This window comes from Schistocerca serialis, chromosome 11 (genome assembly GCF_023864345.2).
Source record: "Schistocerca serialis cubense isolate TAMUIC-IGC-003099 chromosome 11, iqSchSeri2.2, whole genome shotgun sequence".
NCBI lineage: Eukaryota > Metazoa > Arthropoda > Insecta > Orthoptera > Acrididae > Schistocerca > Schistocerca serialis.
The window spans coordinates 162,480,099-162,503,320 of NC_064648.1; the positions used below are offsets into that span (position 1 = coordinate 162,480,099).

General features: G+C 41.2%; 1 protein-coding gene and 1 non-coding gene across 2 annotated transcripts in view; one reads left to right on the top strand and one right to left on the bottom strand.

The window, feature by feature from the left end:
* Positions 1-23,222, top strand: part of LOC126426581 (uncharacterized) — a 116,519-nt gene that overhangs the window by 67,442 nt on the left and 25,855 nt on the right. Inside the window, exon 3 of the mRNA XM_050088478.1 lies at positions 242-418. Within this exon, the coding sequence (XP_049944435.1) occupies positions 242-418 (177 nt within the window). The remainder of the gene's footprint in view (positions 1-241; positions 419-23,222) is intronic.
* Positions 817-891, bottom strand: Trnas-cga (transfer RNA serine (anticodon CGA)). Its single transcript has one exon. It is a non-coding gene; the product is annotated as a tRNA-Ser (tRNA).

Sequence of the window (23,222 nt, forward strand, 5' to 3'; positions counted from 1 at the left end):
GTATGTACCTTCTGGCTGCACCTAGATTTGAACTACCTGTTGTACGGGGTTGAGCGACTGCCGTGGAAAGCTCGTATGGTACGACTGATTGTTATTAGCTTACTGGTAATTCATTTGTATTAACTGGAGCCCTATCCCCTGTGTGGATGGTCCCTCAGCAGTGCTGGCCATAGTGAGCCACCTCCACATCCCCACGAGGACACGCCTAGCCAGCTCACACCCTGCCTCTCTGTATGTGCAGTGCACCAGTCGTTACAGAGCTGAGGACCACCACTACCACCAGCACCACAACCACAACCAGAACCACCACCACCACCACCGCTGCCACCGCCACCTCTGCCAGCGCACCTCGCCAGACACCTGCTGCTGTGCGGCCCACGACTCCTCCACCTGATGAGGCCACAGTCTCTCGAATGCGGTGAGTTCCCTCAGCGCGCGCGCACACACACACACACACACACACACACACACACACACACACACACACACACACACACACACACACCATTATGTGGTAGATAAGATGTAAATACTGAAAAGCAAAGTGTAAATGCTCAGTCTAGACTTAATGAGGGTCAGCAAAGTGAACTGGGAATAAAATCATACAATCAGAGGTGGTTTCCCCACGACTAGATCATAGTACCATGGAAGAGAGGTTAGTTAAGAAGAGGTTGATAGGAAAAATAGTTATTGTCAACAGTTCAGTGTCTTATTCATCAAGACCAGCAAACCAATGCCAACAATATTTCAGACTGAGATTTTCACTCTGCAGCGGAGTGTGCGCTGATACGAAACTTCCTGGCACATGAAAACTGTCTGCTGGACCGAGACTCGAACTCGGGACCTTTGCCTTTCGTGGGCAAGTGCTCTACCAACTGAGCTACCCAAGCACGAGTCAAGCCCAGTCCTCACAGCTTTACTTTTGCCAGTACCTCGGCTCGTACCCTCCAAACATTACAGAAGCTCTCCTGCGAACTTTGCAGAACTAGCACTCCTAAAAGAAAGGATATTGCGGAGACACGGCTTAGCCACAGCCTGGGGGATGTTTCCAGAATGAGAGTCGTGCTTGGGTAGCTCAATTGGTAGAGCACTTGCCCGCGAAAGGCAAAGGTCCCGAGTTCGAGTCTCGGTCTGGCACACAGTTTTAATCTGCCAGGAAGTTTCAATAATTCAGACAATGTCATGCCCAGAAAATTTAGTGATGGGGAGAGTATGAGTGCACTGAATGTGTAACAGTGTCAGATGAGATAAATGTCTATTACTTTAGATGTATTGGAATGGTCTAGCAGAGGTCACACACACACACACACACATTTATGAGACCATTTTTGGTGCTTGTCAGGAATGAGAGAGGAGAAAGAACCCAATAATTTGCTATAGTTTCTGTTAGTAACAAGAAATACACTCGGCAATCACCAAACAGAAGCAAACACCAGCAGAGCCTCAGCTTGCCAGGGTGTGCACCACCTTGGTTGCCCCACTGTAGTCTGCTGTAACAGCCAGTCTCGGTAACCACAGACATGCAAAGGGGAAACTCTGCCTTCTGTTGACAATGTGTCTGTCTGTCTGAGCAGCAGAATTGCAGTGCCATGAGCTCCCAGAGTCCACAATTATTTATGACATGCATTCCTCTCTCTGTCTTTCCCTACAGTTTTTAACCTCAGCAACCACCTCTAGTTCCACAGCGGTTATTCCCTGATGCCTTCAAATATAACTTACTCTGCTGACCCATGTACTTGTCACAGTTTTCCACATATCACAATATCCTCACCTATTCTGCAGAGATGTTCGATAGTTCTTCTGTTATGAGTTCACCTAGTTTAAACATCCGTCAATAGCACCGCATTTAGAATGCTCCGATTCCCCTCTTGTTTTTTCCATAATCCATGATTAATTTTTATGCAGTACTCTGCTCCAAGCATACATTCAGGTATGTCTAACACAAATTAAGGCATATCTTTGATATTAGTAACTTTGTTTTGCGGGGAATCTCCTGTTTTTCCATGCTACATTATTCCTTATAACAACCGTGCTTTGACCCTCAGTGTAAATTAGCATCACATGTACCAGAGTCCGTACAAGTGGTCTACTGTGTGGTCCTTAATTCTGTAAACTTTGCCAGCAATGTTACTTCTGCCACGCCCCAATGCTTTCCTCTTTCTTCCATTCATTAATCCTGATTTGGCACTCATTCAACTGTTTATTACATTCACCAATTCTGGTGATTCAGTCTGACTTTCGGTGAACACAGAAATATCACCAGTGAATTTTATCAATGATATCCTTTTCAACTTCAGTTTTAATTAAATTGCTATAAGTTTCTTCAGTTCCACCAATGATTCTTCAGTGTTCATCTGAACGTGTGTGGAGATTACCTGCATCCTTATCTTTAACAATCTTTAATTCAGAATACCAATTCTTGTTGATTATTGTACATATTCTATGTTACCTGCTGTTCAATATATCTTATATGTACCTTTTAAAAAAATTTCACACACTTTCATTATTTCATGCTGTCAAATGTCATGTAAAGATCTTCAAATCCAATAAAGATACCTTGATTTTTGTTACACATTCCATCCACTATCCCTGGATCCTTTACTCCAAATTTATCTTCCTCAAACAGATAATCACCTTTGTCTTCCATTCTTCTTCATGTTGTTGTTATTTTTTCAAAAAGCTCTATTCATGAGCTGTTTAGCTATTGCACTTACAAGTGCTTGGTTGCTTCTGTAGTATCTGGATGGTGTTTCTCTGGCATTCTGTTGCTATGACTCCTGTCTCACGGATTATGCAGACAAATGTGGATACTCGCTTGATTGCCATTCATTATCACGTTGTCTAGAGCCTCGTAGAAGTTAAAATTCCCATTCCATTCCTGGGTACTTCGCTATCCTATTTATTTATACACTAAATTCTCATAACAGTTCTCTTAAAATTTAGTTCACTCATTATCATACCTGAATTGTGCTCTGAGTGCACATCTGTTGCTGGATACACCTTACAATTCAATACCTGATTCCAGAGTGTGTGTCTGGTTGTGATGTACTCCAGCTGGAAATGTCTTTACCAACTAAAGCTCTGCCTTCCTCCTGAAGAGCTGAAAATGCCAAGATACCAAAGCAGCCATACAAATGTCACAGAACACAGGGCACAGCCTTGCAGAAAGTCAGCCACCCACATGTGGTGGAATTGTGCAGGAGGGCCCCTCCAAAGGGACTGCTTTTAGCGGTAATGTGGCCGACCATAAAAGGCAATCAGTGCTAACCTTAAACCGCTGTGAGGAATTTTTGAGAAAGTTGTGACCACAATATAACCTAATGGGAACAGGACAAACAGACTGTGATTCGTTTCCAAAACACCCCAGCAGAGTATAACCAACACTTAACATTTGTGTGAGAAACAGATGTTCTCCAGCACAAAAGCAAGTCTTATTAATTACATATTAGTTATGTATTAATATCAGTCGCCAGCCTAAGTAGGAATTCTTGTCAAACAATGTAATAAAGCGGAAGGCAGTGCTAAGGCTAACCTAACCTTCCTTGACACACACACACACACACACACACACACACACACACACACACACACACACACACACACAAAACTCTTTCTTTATATCTGTTCACATTACAACAGAGTAACGTAGCCTTGCAGATAAATGTAGTACTAATTTGGAGGTCAAACAAATGGCCAATAAGATTGCAAACTGTAGCATATGCCTCACAATAACATGTACCTTGAATCAGGGCTTAATTTTGGCCACAATGCATTCTGGCACCTCCCAGAAACTCCCTTTCTTCTAATTCTCTCTTTTCTCCCCCCCCCCCCCCTTTTTTAACAGTACAGTACCGGAGATTTGAAGTAGTACATGTGTATTAAATCAAACCGTAACCGTAATTTTCCGCTGCACCAGCACAAGTGAACATGACAATGGCTCGCCAACATGATGTGACGGGCAGGAGGTAGAGTGTGTGTGTGCGTGCGTGCGTGTGTGTGTGTGTGTGTGTGTGTGTGTGTGTGTGTGTGTGTGTGTGTGTGTGTGTGTACGCACGTACAGTATACCCAAGATAATTGGAGTATCATTCTAAAGTTGATTGGTGCATATTGCCTTTTGTATACGACTGCCAACAACCTCGGCAATGTAGTAGCAAGGCAACATCTCATGTTATGTGTGTTAATGAGAAATAATGTAAGCCATGTTTGAATGTGAACGTCTTTATAATGTGCTTTCACGAAATCATTTTATTCCATGTTGTAATTTACGTCACAGCTAAAAATCATATGTGCGAATGGAGCAAACATGACTAAAAGTTGGCAGCCTTGCGACCCGATATGTCCCTTTGCCCACGGCACTCTTGACCTTTATCTTTATCTGCCCGCACCCTCGTTAGAACATGGTTGACGCTATACAGTAGAGGCGAGCTCCCACGGGGGGCAAATTTGAACTCCCAATGCAGAACGGACATGTATATGTTTGACCCTTAAGTCTGTCTGTCTGCCCCAACATAGTTCTCAAACGAAAGTTCCAATTTTAAAGCCGTTTTTTATTTGAAAGCTGGTTTAATGGGGACGGTTCTTAGCTAATTTCTGAAAGTCTGTTCAGCCGTTTAAATATCAGCTATATGAAGTAAAAATGTTTTCCGCCAGCATGCTCTCTTGAAATACATTACATAATCCATAAGAACTATATCACGTTATGTAGTACCAAACTGTAGAGCTCAAAAAGATGTACCTAAATAAAAGATTAAGGTTGAAGAATAATGATGATTTTTGTCTTCTGAAGTCAGCTGTTTAAACACCCACAAAGCAGAAAAATTGAGTGTGACTCAACTGTGAAAGACAAACATATGCTCTTGCTGACTTTTTGTGGTTCTTTTTGAGGTCTACAATTCATTAAAAAATCAAATGATTTTGCTCTAATAGTGTAAGGAGCACGACGGCAGCCCAGTTTCTTGCGACTTGACTTACAATTACAGCCACAGCTTATTTCTTGTGCTACCTAAAGTAGCTAAATATATAATAATAGATAGTAAATGAATATATCTGTGAGTTAAAGAAAGAAACAAGTAAATCCCATAAGTGGTTCTCGCATTACAGTTGCCTGTCTGTATGTCTCTATGTGAATTCAGTCTTTTTAGTCCACGATTCAGACAGGTCGTGTCTATGGCTTTTTCAATTTGAATCAGTTTACCTTGTTAGCCATCGCTGCCTCACAGAGAAGCCAACAAACAATCCAACAGGCACTTCAGGAATTCACATTCAACAATATTACTCAATCACTCTCTGTACGTCAATCGCTTGCAGTGCAGTTGTTCTGCTCAGAACCGACAGCATTGTTTTGGTTTGTTCGTAGTGTTTATTTACACATTGTGACTCAGTGGACAGGAGAGTTTAATAGTAATGTATATCTCTACAAAAAATAGTGACTTCTTTAAACCTAAAAGACAAAACGTTAGTGAGGGCAATGAAAACCACAGTTTAGATGTAGAATCCATGACGTCAGCTGTGGCTGGAGAAGAAGATGCAAACAACAAAGTAGACAATCCTTCTCCTATGTCATTGTTGCAAAATGAAAATTTCTATAAGTTGGTGGATATGGATACAGACAAAACATCTATAGACAGTATTGATAATTGTAATGATGATGAAAAGCCAGATTGTCGGTCTGTCGAACAATGTACAGATTATAAAGCTAAAAACCCGTGGTTGATTATTAAAAAAAGGCCAAGTTTGTAGAAGTGTATCTACACTAGGTGCTGAAAAAACAAAACGGTTAAAACTGAGTGAGCAATGGCTTTTAGGAACTGTAAGCTCATGTGGGACATGATCAAATAACGTCTCTTAGGAAAAAACTGTTTGATCACTGCACATTTGAAGCTCACGGTTTAGCAAACATAATCCAGACTACGCAGAAAAATATCACATTCAGAACTCCGTCGCTTCCACAGTAAAGGAACAAGAAGTTGTTACTGAGCGTATTTTTGGACAGCTTATAAGCAAGCAAAGTTAGACGGTTTAATGAGTTTGAGACAGAAATTGATCTCCAAATTAAAATTGGTTTGGATATGGGCCGAATACTATGTTCAAATGTTGCTTGATCTAATATAGTGATTCATATTTCTGACCAGATGACATCAGATCTAATAAATAATTTAATAAAAATTGACTCCAAATTTTCACTTCTTTTGGATAAATCCACTTCTCTTTCACACAAAAAAGCTTTGATTGTCTAGTTCAGAACATTGTTAAAAGGGAAAACGCCATGACAATTTCTTTGAGACTTTTTGAGCTAAATGACACAACAGCATCTGATATCTTGAAAGAACTTTTAAAGCAGTTAGAATCACTAGGACTAGGCTGTGAGTTTTTGAAAGACCATTTAATCGCTTTGACTTGCGATGGAGCTTCTGTCGTGTTAGGAAAAAAGTCTGACCTTGCAAAGCTGATGTTTCCAAACTTATTCATCTGGCATTGTTTGAATCATCGTTCAGAACTCACCATGCATGACACGATAGAAGAAGTGGTGGGAATTAATCACTTTAAAATATTCATGAATAAAGTGAGAAATATCTTCAGCTGCTCCCCGAAAAACAGCAGTGAGTTGGCAGTTGCTGCTAAAGGTTTGGAGCTAGAAATTTAAAAATTGATCATGTGTTTTGACACTCGTTGGGTGGCCTCCAGTTTATTGGCAGTAAAAGCTGTGTGGAAAGATTGCAGGGCTCTGTACAGTCATTTTTTAGAAGTATCAGGACACGAAACGAGACTCAAAACAACGGTCTTCTTACAAAGGGCTTTGTAATACATTGTCATCTACAACTTTCGTCTCCAACCTAGCTGTAGTCTCTGATGCCTTAGAAGAGTTGGCCGATCTATCCCTACAGCTTCAAAGATCAAGTGTTAACCTTGCTCAAGCTCACGACGACATTACACTTTTATTAAAAGTGTTTGAAAGTCTGTTTGATGCAATGGGACAACATGCAAATGTAGCTAACATTGCACTGGAAAATATGAACTTTCAATGTGTTAAACTTTCTCAAAGAACAATTATTTCTAAGATTCCTGATGAACAGTTTAATCGCAGCTTGGCAAATAATTTGTGATCCAGGTTGCTATCAACAGTGAATGCATCTGAAAGCTACGATGATGATATGAACTACATGAAGGCCATTCACCTGAAATTGTGGTCTAAAACCATATTGATCACTTATGGAGAAAATGAGATTTTTCGAATGTGTGAAAGATTTAAGATTAATAGCCCTCTGAAATAATGAAGGACTTCAGGGAGTACAAACAGGGTCTGAAACCACTACTAAGTGGAGAAGTGCCAACTGTTCTTGTACAGCCACCAATGTTCAAAAATTTTGTATCAATAATAAACAGCATTGCAGTGTCGATTGCAGAGTGTGAACGTGGCATTTCTGCAATGAACTTAATTATGACACCACTGAGATCGTCACTCTACATCAGCACTGTTTGTAGTTCATTACGCATCAGACTTCTGGGACCACCTGTAGCTGGATATGAAAATGGGTGTCTTGGATGGCGAGGGGATATCGTTCTGCACTTGCTACACAGTCAAAAGCACGAAGTGATAAAGTGTATAATGAGGATAATTCTGTATTATGGAAATGTTTTTCGTAATCCATCTCCATTGATTGTGTTTAAAATAATTTCACAATGCTTACTTTTTCTTCCTTTATTTGAGCCACTGAGTATGAACTTAGTTAAAACTATGAGTTCAGTTAATAATGCATCCTAAAAAGGTACTTTTTAACAATAAATACACAATGTATATTCTGTATAAACTGACTCCTCATATGCCACTGACTTTTGTCAGGATAACAGATGTTTGTCATTTTAAGTTAATACACTATGTTGAAAGTGTAATAAAATTTAAAGGGAAATATTTAAACAGAGTTGTATACCCTTAGGTCAAAGATATATACTGCATGTTGACAGGACTTGTTATTTTATGAGTGAAGGGAAATTAAATTCATATTTCAAACTACAAAACTGTAATCTCAAAATTAACGCTCGGTACAATTTATTATTAATGTGATATTCTTGATTTGGAATCATTTGTAATTTTATCATATATGAGTTAACAGATCAATACTCAATCCCACCGATTCAGTTTATTGGTCATTAGCGGTTTAATTGTTGAACGGCAAATCGAGCTAAAAATCTACTGAGATGTGGGATTCTTGAAGTTTTCAACTGCTGTTTGAAACAGTATAACATCTTCTTGCAGCCCACTGAAGTAAAATTGTTTAAATAATGGTTTAACATACAAACTAATTTTTTTATATACACAGTATGTTACTGGAAATGAAAAAGTAATTTTAACAGAGCTATAATGGAACTCAAGAAGCTTTGATATTTTTGTAAAATATTCGCCAAAGATGGATGATAGTTATAAGTGCGACTTTGACTGAAATGGTCGTGAAATGGTCGACTTCACTGTGAAGCTGATTTTAATATAAGTGCATGTTTATTGTTGTAATAATTCTCTCCCAATGCCAAATGCATTGATTGCTTTTCCTACAAGATGTATTCTACATGTAAAACGTTTTTTGGTCAGATTGCAGCAAATGTGTTAACATTTATAATAACAGGTCCCTTTTGATTGTTTGTGGTTTAATAAATAAATATTCAGCTTGCAGCGGCTACTCATGAAATATGTTTCTCTCAGTTAATACAGTATGGGCTTATGGAAAAGAACAAATCTGTCATCTTTATGACGAGTTTATCATTTCCTGATTATTATAACATAAAGAACACTTGCCCACGAAAAGCAAAGGTCCCGAGTTCGAGTCTCGGTCTGGCACACAGTTTTAATCTGCAGGAAGTTTCATATCAGCGCACGCTCTGCCGCAGAGTGGAAATCTCATTCTGGGAACAATAGTGGTTTTTCAGTTCAATTTTTACACGTAGAGTCTCATGTTAATTAAATGGTAAAGACCTTTCTCTTTGGCTAGTAACATAGGAACTACTTAATTATTTTACAATTGTAAAAGTAAGTCATAGATATTTTTTAGACTATTAGTTACATTTTACATTGCATTTGAAAACGTGATGTCGTGAGTATGACTTGGTGCCAATACGTGTGAAGCAGAACTATGGAGCAAAGTGACACTGGTACGGCAGGTGGTGGAACCTTGTGGTGTTATGTTTTTGATTATAAGATATTATGGTTTAAAAACCTGAATTTTCAGAACTATATTTTCTAAAAAAGAATTTCTCATTGTAAGTCTTATCACATGTCTCTCTCCGTGGCCAGTGGGGGGAGTGGTAGAAGGGGGCGCCTTACGGCACCTAAAAGTTTAGAAATGAAGCCCTGCCTTGAATGAACTAGATGCAGCAGTTAATAGAACCAGTCACCAACACACATGATACTAATAGCAATACTAAACAGGGCAGAGCATGAAATGATTGATTTAAATCAAGAGGTCTATTATGATCATACCATATAACATCATTGCTAGTACAGGGTCTCTATACCTTTACATTAACCAGCTTGCATTAAAGTAGCTAATGCAGTAAATATTTCTTTATTGAGCTCAGTTTGAAGCAATTAAACAGAATGGAAATCTAACTACACTAGCTGTGGAGGTACCTTTGCTTTGCTTCATTAACTAACTAGTTTAGCACATGAGTGCCTCAAAGTTTCATGGTTTGAAGAGCCACGCTCATTAACAAATCTTCACAAGTGTGTATGGAAAATGGTGAGTATTCTCATCAATAATTTATTCATTAAGTGAACCACAACAAACTATAACTCCTCAAATAACAAGTGTGCTTTGAAAAGTAGTCTTTTAGCCTTCTCAAAATATAGTTGGCTGGGCAAATGCCAACACCATTAAATTAACGTTCAAACACCTTCTCATGGAATGAACAGTAATAAAACTTTGTAAGTCTGATTAAAGTGCATAAATGCAACAATTAATAATCTTTTTCACTTCTAATCACTATTATTATTCTTTTAACTAACAACTTTACTATTTTTGGACAGCTTTTAAGTAAGGCAAAGTATTTAAGAAAAGTAATGCAAATCGATTTAAAAATGCACTGGAAGTGGTGTATTTCTCTAATTATTAAACTGAACTTGAAACACAATAACTCCACACATTAGAAAGCAATCACAACTATTTTTACGGCTGCTGAATAGTCTTTTCATAACAAATTAGCTCACTCGGAATTAAATTCACTAGGATAGGATTCCTGGTGAGGTTTGTGATTTGGGATAATCACAGGTGCAAGATAGAGCTTTTAGCAATACCGTGATTATTATTAAAATCAACCAAATTTCACAAATACCTAGTTCATTTACAGTGCCAAATATAAACATTTTGGTGGAAGGCTGGTGGCACTGCCACTGGTGGCATGATTTGCAGTGGCTGTTAACATGGCGGCGATGTAGTCATCGCAGTACTGTTGGCCCCGCCCTGTTATAGATCTTCTGAATTATATTTTTGCAGGGCCAAAAACAATGCCTTTATACATGGTATCACCAAATGCAGCATCTGAGGTCGATATGTAACACTCTTAAGTTCCTCTGCCTCAATACTCCAAGAATATGAACTACAATGTTCTGCTACTGCTAGCGAGATATTAACCACAGCACTGCTCAAGCCAGACTCCTTAGCCGTCGCAAGGGACGAGTTGCCGCTTGCGTGAACGACACCTTTTCCATTCTGCCAGGCTACTTCTGTAGCTGCAGGGAGTCCCCACATTTTTTACATTCAACCCTGCATTCCCTAACTGTGGACAAAGTCATTTACAGTACATTATATAATAATCATTCCGGGAGTTATTTACATTCATAAGCATAAATTGAACATTGCTCAAAAAGTTCACATAACTGAAATATGTATACATTGTCTAACAATTTCCGTGACAGGTAAAACACTCTGCATATGACAGATACAGCACTCTACATAAGCAACTCTACAAATAGAAATATCAATACAAAGTAGGTCAAAAATGGATGTTACATATGCCCCATGGTTCACTGAAGATTCCTGCTAGGCAAACATCAATAAAATCGTACCAAGCAGTCGAAAATAATAATCACTTCATCCAGAGCTGAGCATGAAAAGAATACATTGCAAAACACATTAAACTACTATACACTTCATTATCAAAACAAGACATACGCAACATTATTCAATTATGTACACCTGTCACATCTGACTCTCATTTTGTGAAACAGTAAGTTGAGTAGTAAGCAAAATTTATCTGTATTGCCAAGAATATTGAGTAGCATTTTGTAAGCATTAAGAAATGTAGGTATACACATAAAAGTATACACTCTACAAATATCACAAGCAATTTGACATTGTACATGCAACACATCCTATAGCATGATTTTGAATTTACAAAGGAGGAAACTATCAATGCTGATTCTAATAATAGTAGTCCATTCTTCGATATTTACATAAACAAACATATTTAAACTGAATCTACTATTCTTTTCTTACTGCCTTTATTTGAAACACAGTCCCTCTTTGAAAACTGTAGCAAAACACATACAACACTAACAGATATGAAAATAAAATAATTTTGCTACCTGCAATAGCATCTTGCACTGCATTTGACAACATTAACAAATTACATATCACATTAATCAGTTGGCTGCCCATTTTGGGTTTTGGCAGTCTATTATAAACAGTTTTTTTTCCCCACTTTGGCAAGTCTTCTATGCTGCCCATTCTGTATTTAAGGCATTCCACATTTCTTTTCAATTTGGCAACATTTGCTTGTAGCCCTTTCAGTACAGGGTTTCACATATTTTACAACAGGTTTTAGAATCTGAAACTTCTAAGATAGTAACAGCAATTTTACATAGGTAACATTTTTATAGGAACATAAATTACAGTTAAATACAGTATCGTAGCTTCATAAGATAGATACATTATTTCATCTACAGCATAATACACATTTTTAGTCTGGTATGATTTTTTCATTTATTCATTCCTAGGTACATACAGTTTGAGATCCACTACATTATGGACATCAAGGAGCTTCTTTGACTCTGGGTAGATTAAATAGTAGGCATTGTTGTGAGGTGTGTCTTGTACTGTGAATGGCCCATTATATATACATAAATTTAGAAATTTCGTGGTTAAGTTCACCTGATTATTCATGGGTCTTCAGAAGAACATAGTCTCCAATTTTGAACATGGAAAACTTCAGGTTGCTCGTTTTAGATCTCGTTTCGGCTTTGTTTTTTCTTTTACCAATTCTTTCTTCTGGGCTAATCCCAAATCTGTAAACGGTGGGAACTCTAGTTTTTCCTCATTTAAACATTTGCTCTTTGTATTGAGCAGAATTTCCCGAGGTGTGAACTCGGTAAACCCATGAGGCAACGTCTTCATTAATATATTTAGTTTCTACACCATTCTGCTCCATTCCATCTTTCCAGGTTTTGAAATTAAATTGGGGCCATTATTGGGCAGTACTGCACTGGGTTTTCCAATGGTTCTCAAATACTGAATCATCCTATCGAATACTGACATTGCTGTCACCTTTTTCAGGAGATACAATTTTATAAATGTAGAAAATACTTCCGAAATCACTAAAATACATTTACAATTACCAGAAGTTGTGGGGAGGGGTCCATACGGGTCCACAGACAGTAAATCCATGGTATCTTTACGTAACGTGTTCTGCATTGGGCCTTGATTAGTTCTATTGGTTACCTTAGCTATCTGGCAGATGTCACAAGACCTAATACGTTCAGTTACCTTTCGACTCGTACTATTGGCAATCACTATAACACTAGCCAATTTATCTAGACACTCCTTTGGCCCAATGCTAGTGAAAATAATCTGACATCTGTATCAAATTGGGTAGGCCAACACACCATCCATTCTTCAGTAATGAAGCCTTTCCTCTTATACAAGATACTTTTAAAAATCAAAATTTACTTATACAGATTTCCAATTTGGTTGCTCATTTTGATGATATCGCATGGTTTTGCAAATCTGTTCAGATTCATTTTTGCCTGATCTTCTTCATGTAATTAATTTGGAAAGTTCCATCTCCATTGCATTCCTTGGGTACTTCATCAGTACCATTGGGACAATTCATTGCCACATAATTTTTTGTACCCTTTACATAGCAGATTTCATAATGAAATTTTTCCAGGTATTAAGCCCATTGGGTGAGCCTGCCATTTAGAAGGCAACAACCTTTAAGGAATGTTTGAGCTTTGTGGTCAATGTGTGAAGATCGTAAAACCCCACCAACCTATAAATTTCTTTAGGTCCCATAATATGGCCAAGGCTATCTCCTCTGATATGGTATGGTTCCTTTTGTTTCCTGTCAATGCCCTGCTGGCAAAAGCTATAGTTCTATGTGCTAAATTTCCTGTACCATTTATCTCCTGGAAAATTTCAATACCAATCCCATAGGTGCTATAGTCAGTATTCATATTGAAAGTCTCTGACAGTACTGGGTGATGTAAAACATTATCATGTCAAAGTTTAATCTTTAAAGATTCACAATCCTGCCGACTCTAATCTGTCCAAACAAAAGCACTAAATCTTTTTATAGATTGTTCAAGTGTGGATTGTTGAAGTGTTTCCCCTTAACAAATTTTCTGTAAAATCCACACCAACCTAAAAAGGCTTACAACTGTTTCCTATTTTTTGGTGGGGGAAATTTTTCTAAGGCACGTAGCTTTCTCCAGGTCCTTATTAATGCCGGTAGTAGTAATTATATGGCTCAAGAATTTAATTTCTAATTTTACAAGTTCACATTTCTATAATTTTAAAGTGATGCCTCCTGCTTGAAGAGCAACAATTTGGAGCTTTTTTGCCAGTTTTCATTGTAGATAAATAAATCATCTACATAGATAGTTAACCTGGAACTCAACTCCTCTCCTAACACAAAGTCCAGAGCTCTAATAAACACTGCCAGAGAGGTATTCAGTCCAAATGGAACTACTTTGTATCGATAACATTTCCCGGTAAACAGGATTGCTTTATATTCATGCAATTATAGACTTAATGGGATTTGCCAATAGCCAGCAGTCATGTCGAAACTGGTTAAATACCTCATTATGAAATTTTTGCAACATTTTGTCCAGATTTTCAGGCCTGTGCACCTCTCTTTTTACTTTGTTTAGAGTTTGTGCATCAATGGCCACATGTACTCCTCCATCCTTGTTTACAATGATAAGTGGACTGATATATTCGCTGTTACTGTATAATATCACTCCTCATTCCATAATCTTATCTGTTTCATTCTGTACGGCCTGTTTTTTAGAAAAAGGTACCGAATACGGTTCCACAAAGAATGGATCCAGAGTTGCAATACAGTATCCAAAATTTTGAGCCAGTCCGGGTTAGCCGAAAATGATCTACTGTTGCTTTCTAAGATAGTATTAAATTCTGCTTTCTCAGGGCCGGCCAGAAATTCTGCACGCGTGCGGTGCTCCTGCACATGTGCAACTTCCGGGTCACAGCGTGCATGCCGCAGCCGCCAGCGTTCATGTAGTGCACGTTTCTATGCACAGATGTCGCTTTATCCACTTGCTGGGGTACTCTGTACCAGAGCATTCTAGTGCTCTTTCCACAGCTTGCAAGCCAACCATGGGGAGGTATTTTGCGTATTAAAACATTTAAAATACTGTCACAGTCTACTCATTGAGACATCTACTTTTACGTTACCAATTTAACTCACTAAGACAAGTAATACAGTTAACAACTGTAGGTTTTTATTAAGGCAGCTTGACTGACGGCACGCAAATACGCGTAATGTTTTTGATCTAGTATTTAAGAAAGAGAGCAGTCAGCGACTTCCAGCGAACCCTATTCATGATTTCAAATAACATTAAACTAATGCAAGGTTTCCTATAACTAATTCTCGGTGCCCTCAGTTACACCCACATACACTCCTGGAAATGGAAAAAAGAACACATTGACACCGTTGTATCAGACCCACCATACTTGCTCCGGACACTGCGAGAGGCCTGTACAAGCAATGATCACACGCACGGCACAGCGGACACACCAGGAACCGCGGTGTTGGCCGTCGAATGGCGCTAGCTGCGCAGCATTTGTGCACCGCCGCCGTCAGTGTCAGCCAGTTTGCCGTGGCATACAGAGCTCCATCGCAGTCTTTAACACTGGTAGCATGCCGCGACAGCGTGGACGTGAACCGTATGTGCAGTTGACGGACTTGGAGCGAGGATGTATAGTGGGCATGCGGAAGGCCGGGTGGACGTACCGCCGAATTGCTCAACACGTGGGGCGTGAGGTCTCCACAGTACATCAATGTTGTCGCCAGTGGTCAGCGGAAGGTGCACGTGCCCGTCGACCTGGGACCGGACCGCAGCGATGCACGGATGCACGCCAAGACCGTAGGATCCTACGCAGTGCCATAGGGGACCGCACCGCCACTTCCCAGCAAATTAGGGACACTGTTGCTCCTGGGGTAATGGCGAGGACCATTCGCAACCGTCTCCATGAAGCTGGGCTACGGTCCCGCACACCGTTAGGCCGTCTTCCGCTCACGCCCCAACATCGTGCAGCCCGCCTCCAGTGGTGTCACGACAGGCGCGAATGGAGGGACGAATGGAGACGTGTCGTCTTCAGCGATGAGAGTCGCTTCTGCCTTGGTGCTAATGATGGTCGTATGCGTGTTTGGCGCCGTGCAGGTGAGCGCCACAATAAGGACTGCATACGACTGAGGCACACAGGGCCAACACCCGGCATCATGGTGTGGGGAGCGATCTCCTACACTGGCCGTACACCACTGGTGATCGTCGAGGGGACACTGAATAGTGCACGGTACATCCAAACCGTCATCGAACCCATCGTTCTACCATTCCTAGACCGGCAAGGGAACTTGCTGTTCCAACAGGACAATGCACGTCCGCATGTATCCCGTGCCACCCAACGTGCTCTAGAAGGTGTAAGTCAACTACCCTGGCCAGCAAGATCTCCGGATCTGTCCCCCATTGAGCATGTTTGGGACTGGATGAAGCGTCGTCTCACGCGGTCTGCACGTCCAGCACGAACGCTGGTCCAACTGAGGCGCCAGGTGGAAATGGCATGGCAAGCCGTTCCACAGGACTACATCCAGCATCTCTACGATCGTCTCCATGGGAGAATAGCAGCTTGCATTGCTGCGAAAGGTGGATATACACTGTACTAGTGCCGACATTGTGCATGCTCTGTTGCCTGTGTCTATGTGCCTGTGGTTCTGTCAGTGTGATCATGTGATGTATCTGACCCCAGGAATGTGTCAATAAAGTTTCCCCTTCCTGGGACAATGAATTCACGGTGTTCTTATTTCAATTTCCAGGAGTGTAATTTCTGTCTCACTGACCTCTGAACAGAATGATAACCGCAGACCTCTCGATCACCTGCTATTTCAATACTATTATCAGTTCCGTCTAAAATCTGCATAATAACAGACAATTAGATGAAGGTTATTGTTTATCGACTTCAGCTGAGCGTAGCCCTTCACACATTAAAAAAACCCTAAATGTAAGTATACATTGGAACAATCGGTTTAATGAGCAATTTTCCTGATAATAATGTACCATGGAGCAGAATGATGCAATAATGCACAGTTAGTAAACAATAATTTTTAATTATGAAAGGAATAAACCCAAACACGTTTATCAATGGTCATGAGGAATGATATAGTTAATATCGGGCGTAAGAGATTAGCTCATTGACGAACGCAAGCAGTTGTGTAGATTTTCATCACTTATGCTTGACAGAAACCTTGATTTATTCATTTTCATCACCCAGAAAAACCTTTCACAAACATGTCAACCCAAACATGGACATAAGTCTCGCGGCATCTTTGTGCAGGCGTGGAAATTCTTGTTGTGAAAAATTTTTGTAGATATCTTTTGAACTTTGCACTTCAAAGAACTTGTCCTTCAGTCTTGTATTGCACTGTAGGTCGATCAGTTCCATCTGTAGAACATTCGGAGCATCTTCAACTGACGACGAGAATGGTCAAGCAAAGAGGCGAATGGCAGGAGGCAAACTCGTATCATCTGCAAATTGTGCTCGAAATTGTTCCTTAATTTTTACAATTATTGATCCGTATTCTTGAAATCTAGCACTTTCATGGACCAGTCCAAGATTCGGAAAATGTGCAGTGTTTTCTGTCATTAGCTGGCGCTCCCAAAACGCAAGCTTCCTTTCAAAGGCATTTACTTTTTCCAACATGTCAGAAATCAAATTATTTTCACCTTGCAAACTGATGTTCAGGCTGTTCATGTGAGACGTAATGTCCACAAGAAATGCAAGGTCTGATATCCAACAAGGGTCTTCCATCATAGGTTCACTTTTTCCCTTCTCATGTAAGAATGTTACTATGACCAAACGTAAATCAGAAAATATTTTCAGCATTTTACCTCAACTGATCCAGCCTACTTCAGTATAGTAAGCTATGTCGCCGTACTCCGCTCCTAATTCCTCCAAGAACCGCCGAAACTGGCGATGCTTATGCCCATGCGTCTTCAGGTAGTTTATAGTATGCACAATAATTTGCATGACGTTTGCTAACGTTACTGATTTTGCACAAAGCGCCTCTCGATGCAGAATGCAGTGAATTCCATACGTCCCATTTGTGCGCCCTAGCTTTTGGCACATCCGTGCTATGAGTCCTCTCTGATGGCCTTGCATTGATGGTGCTCCATCTGTGGTCACTGAGACTCACAGATTTCAATCCATACCGACACCATCAATCGCTTGGAGTAAGTCCGCACCTGTAGTAGTCCCTTTCAAAGGTACTAAGTCCAAAACGTCCTCTGTTACACAAAGTGCGTTATCGACACCTCGTATGTATATCACAACTTGGGCTGTATCTGTAAGATCTGTTGCTTCATCGAGCATAACAGAGAAAGCAACAAAGTCTTTTGCCTTATTTATTAGCTGCCTGTGCACATCGCCGGCCATAGCACTGATACGTCTTTGTCACTGTTTGTTTGGATAGACTGATTTCTTGAAACCTGCTAACGTTCGTGGGACACTCAAGTTGTGCAGCATCAGTGAGACACCCTTTCACAAACTCCCCTTCCTAAAAGGGTTTCCCAGATTGCGCAATTCTTAATGCGATTTTAAAACTTGCTTGCAGTGAAGATATAGTGTGGTTGTCATTCTGGAAAATTGAAAACAGTTCATTGTACAGCATACAGTAAAATAGACATAAATGTAACACAAGAAACTAAGAAGTATCAGCTACTCTGACGTACTGTAAAATCGAGTTGATGTGTCTCATCCATTTTCTTAAGGACATTTAATTTTGCTTGCCGTTCTTCACTGTTGAGTACACTACACTCGTCTTTGTGATATGTATTGTAGTGTCTTTCAATTGAAAACTTACGTTGGCTGCCTATTATTCGGTGGCACAGCACACACTGAGTTTTCACCAATGGCTACAAAAAAGAATTGCAGTACCCAGTCATTTTTAAACAACTGAGAACATAGATCTACATCTACATACATACTCCGCAATCCACCATACGGTGCGTGGCGGAGGGTACCTCGTACCACAACTAGCATCTTCTCTCCCTGTTCCACTCTCAAACAGAACGAGGGAAAAATGACTTCCTATATGCCTCTGTACGAGCCCTAATCTCTCTTATCTTATCTTTGTGGTCTTTCCGCGAAATACAAGTTGGCGTCAGTAAAATTGTACTGTAGTCAGCCTCAAATGCTGGTTCTCTAAATTTCCTCAGTAGCGATTCACGAAAAGAACGCCCCCTTTCCTGTAGAGACTCCCACCAGAGTTCCTGAAGTATTTCCGTAACACTCGCATGATGATCAAACCTATCAGTAACAAATCTAGCAGCCTGCCTCTCAATTGCTTCTATGTCCTCCCTCAATCCGACCTGTTACGGATCCCAAACGCTCGAGCAGTACTCAAGAATAGGTCGCACCAGTGTTCTATAAGTGGTCTCCTTTACAGACGAACCACATCTTCCCAAATTTCTACCAATCAACCAAAGATGACCATCCGCACAACTGCCATTACATGCTTGTCCCACTTCATATCGCTCTGCAATGTTACGCCCAAATATTTAATCGACGTGACTGTGTCAAGCGCTATGTTAGTAATGGAGTATTCAAACATTACAGGATTCTTTTTCCTATTCATCTGCATTAATTTACATTTATCTATATTTCGAGTTAGCTGCCATTCTTTACACCAGTCACAAATCCTGTCCAAGTCCTCTTGTATCCTCCTACAGTCACTCAACGACAACACCTCCCCGTACACCACAGCATCATCAGCAAACAGACACACATTGCTATCCACCCTATCCAAAAGATCATTTATGTAGACAAAAAACAACAGCGGACCTACCACAGTTCCCTGGATCACTCCAGATGATACCCTCACCTCCAATGAACACTCACCATCGAGGGCAATGTACTGGGTTCTATTATTAATTAAGAAGTCTTCGAGGTACTCACATACTTGGGAACCAATCCCATATCCTCATCCCTTAGTTAGGAGTCTGCAGTGGGGCACCGAGACAAACGCTTTCCCAAAGTCAAGGAATATGGCATCCGTCTGATACCCTTCATCTATGGTTCGCATGATATCATGTGAAAAAAGCGCAAGTTGCGTTTTGCAGGAGCGGTGCTTTCTAAAGCCGTGCTGATTCATGAAGAGCAACTTCTCTGTGTCAAGGAAATTCATTATATTCGAACTGAGAATATGTTCAAGAATCCTGCAATAAACCGACGTTACGGATATTGGTCTGCAATTTTGAGGATCTGCCCTTCTACCCTTCTTACATACAGGCGACACCTACTCTTTTTTCCAGTCGCCCGGGACTTTACGTTGGGCAAGAGATTTGCGATAAAAGCAAGCTAAGTAAGGAGCCAATGCAGTAGAGTACTCTCTGTAGAACCAGAATCCCATCAGGACCTGGCGATTTATTTATTTTCAACCCATTCAGCTGCTTCACAACCCCAGGGATGTCTATCACTATGTCCTCCATATGGGAATCTGTACGAGACTCAAACGGTGGTATGTTTGTACGATCCTCCTGCGTGAAAGATTTCTCAAATGCTAAATTTAAAATTTCAGCTTTCGTTTTGCTGTCTTCGGTTGTCAGGCCAGACTGATCAGTGAGTAACTGGATGGAAGCCTACGACACGCTTACCGACTTTACGTAAGACTAGAATTTCCTTGGGTTTTCAGCAAGATCTTTTGCTAAGGTATGACGGTGGTAGTGGTTGAATGCTTTGCGCACCGCTCTTTTTACAGCAGCGCGAATCTCTAATAACTTTCGCCTGTCCTCATTCTCCCGATCTTTCTTACACCGTGAGTGCAACTGCCTTTGCTTCCTGAGCATTCTCCGAATTGCGCTGTTAAACCACGGTGGGTCTTTCCCGTCCGTAACCCACATTTTCGGCACACACTTGTCCAATGCATGATTTATAATGTGTTTAAAATTTGCCCGTAATACTTCCACGTCCATCGTACCAGAAGTCAATGAAGTCGATTCATTTACCAAGTGGGATGCTAACAACTGCTTATCTCCTCTTTCTAGTAAGAATACTCTGCTAGCCTTCTTGACGGACTTTTTAACTTTCGTAACCATAGTCGTAATGACAACATCATGATCACTAATCCCTGTCTCAACACTGACACCATAGATAAGGTCTGGTCTGTTTGTGGCTACCAGATCTAAAATATTTCCATTACACTTTGGCTGTCGATTCAGCTGCTCAAGACAGTTTTTGGATAATGTGTTGAAAAGTAATTCACACGACGGCTTGTCTGTACCACCTGTAATGAATCCATAGAGATCCCAGTCTATACTACGTAGGTTGAAGTCGCCTCCGACTAATATTGCATGATCCGGGTACTTCTGCAATACAGAATGTAGACTCCCTTTGAATTATTCTAGAACTGTTACGGTGGGACCTGGTGGCCAGTAATAACACCCCACAATTACCTTTATTTCCCCTAGCCCTGTTAAACGTGTCCAGTAACTTCACTATCACACTCTACTTCGACCTCAGTAGACACAATATTTTTGTCAACTGCATTGAAGACACCACCTAGTATGGTGTCTAATCTGTCTTTCCGATACACGTTCCAATCCTCACTGGTGAGCGTTCATCAGGACACCTCGCACTACTGCCTAGCCTAAACAAAACCCACGTGCATGCCACAAGTACTCTGCTACCCGAGTAGCCGCTTCCTTTGTGTAGTGCATCCCTGACCTATCTAGGGGCGTCCTAAAATTCCCCACCCAAAAGTGGAAGTCTAGAAATCTGCAGCCAAGACCGTCACAGAGTCGACGAAGCCTCTGGTTGAGACCCTCCACTCGGCTCCAAACAAATGGACCCCGATCCACTCTGGGAACGATGCTGCAAATAGAGAGCTCTGCTTGCACCCCGCGTGCGAGGCCAGCGGTCTTCACCAAATCCGCCAGCCGCCCGTACAAACTGAGGATCGTCTCAGAACCCTAGCGACAGGCATCATTGGTGCCAACGTGAGCAACTACTTGCAGGCAACTGCGCCCCGTACGCTCGATAGCCGCAGGCAAGGCCGCCTCCACATCTGGGATGAGGCCCGCCGGCAGACAGAGTGCACGTTGGAATTCTTTGCAGCCCTGTATGCTGCTTCCCTAAGGGGCTCCATTACCCACTTAACGTTGGAGCTCCCAATAACCAGCAAGCCTTTGCCCCCGTGTGCCTGCTCGGGCCCTGCTGAAGGAGCGGTCACCTGCCCACTGACTGGACGAACGGGCGAGGCCAGCCGGCCAGCCTCCACATTGGCCCTCCGCCTAGAGAGACGCGAATGCGTTGCAGTCCGCCACTCGCCCTGAGGTGAGTCCTTTGCTTTTTTGCAGTACCTGCCATTTCTCAGTACTTCTCTGTCAAGGTTTTGGACACCAGGGGTAAACGGGACTGGGTGTGTTGCCGTCTTGCTTGTACCACATAAACAGGGAAGTGGAGCCGCCGCCGTTCATTTAGGACACACGTCTAATAACAGATGTGACTGTCGTTTGCTGCCGCACATGTGCGCACATGATCAGCACATCCGCATGTCTGCACACTCATTTCCACTTTGACCTTTTTAATACATGACACATGGTCGTGTGACTGTTTTCATTTCTGAAGAAGTCCAAAGTACGATACATGTGAATGTGATGCTTTCAGTTTATCTTGTTATCATCGTGACAGCTGGTTAGTCCAAAGACTGTGTTTATGCATACATTTTCTGGGAATTACCTTTTATTTTGAGTAAAGAGGTCCACGTGACAGTTTTAGATTATGTTCCGGTAGCGCCGAAAATAAGCTGTTGCGATCCCGCAGTTGCTATACTCAAATTCCTATGTTTCATGCTGTCCATCCACCCTACACTTTTCGTCAAACTCTTCTTCGGCGCCCTTTATAATGTTGTTGGATGGCAAACCTCGCTCCACCAGCACTGCTTAAATTATTCATTTCTTAGGTGCGTTATGCATTATCACTGAATGACCGCCAACCCGGGCGTCCGCCTGTATTCCGCCAAGCGTCAGCAGCTCGTGGTCTTGCCGTAGTGTTCTCGGTTCCGCGCTCGGAGTCCCGGGTTTGATTTTCGACGAGGCCAGGGATATTCTCTGCCTCGAGACGATGTTGTGTGTCCATCATCATGTCATCATCATTGGCGTCAACTGAAAAGCATTTGCAATACGGCGGCCGAACTCCCACGCGTGGGGCCTCCCGCCCAACAATGCCAAATGATCATTTCATTTCATTCCGCCATGTCACTAGAAAGCCAGCACACTATCTACAAAATCACAAAACCAGCACCATACTTAAATAGTGACACATTACTGATTGTGAGCACATTCAGACATTAATCACAAATTCACGTGGTAGTAATGCAGAAGCCGAGTTGACTTTTCCGTTAATTCCCCGTGTAATGCAGCCCACAGACCTTTGTCGCTACCTCAGCAAATGACTGTTGCCACTAGCGCCGAGGAAAGTTGGAATTTTAAACTCTCCCGCAAGGACCAAAGACACTCTAAAGTTAGTACATACTCACAGCACTGCGTTGGGCGAAGTTCGAACATAATGTACGAGGTAGGACTGGCAGCTTGCATTACCAAATTTAATTTTTTCTTCTGTTTGACACAGTTGCACTCAAAGATTTTGATTTGTGGGGACAATTTCTACATAACATTGTCCATCTCAAACACGTGCCTGCAAACAATTTATAGCTGTTAATGTTAT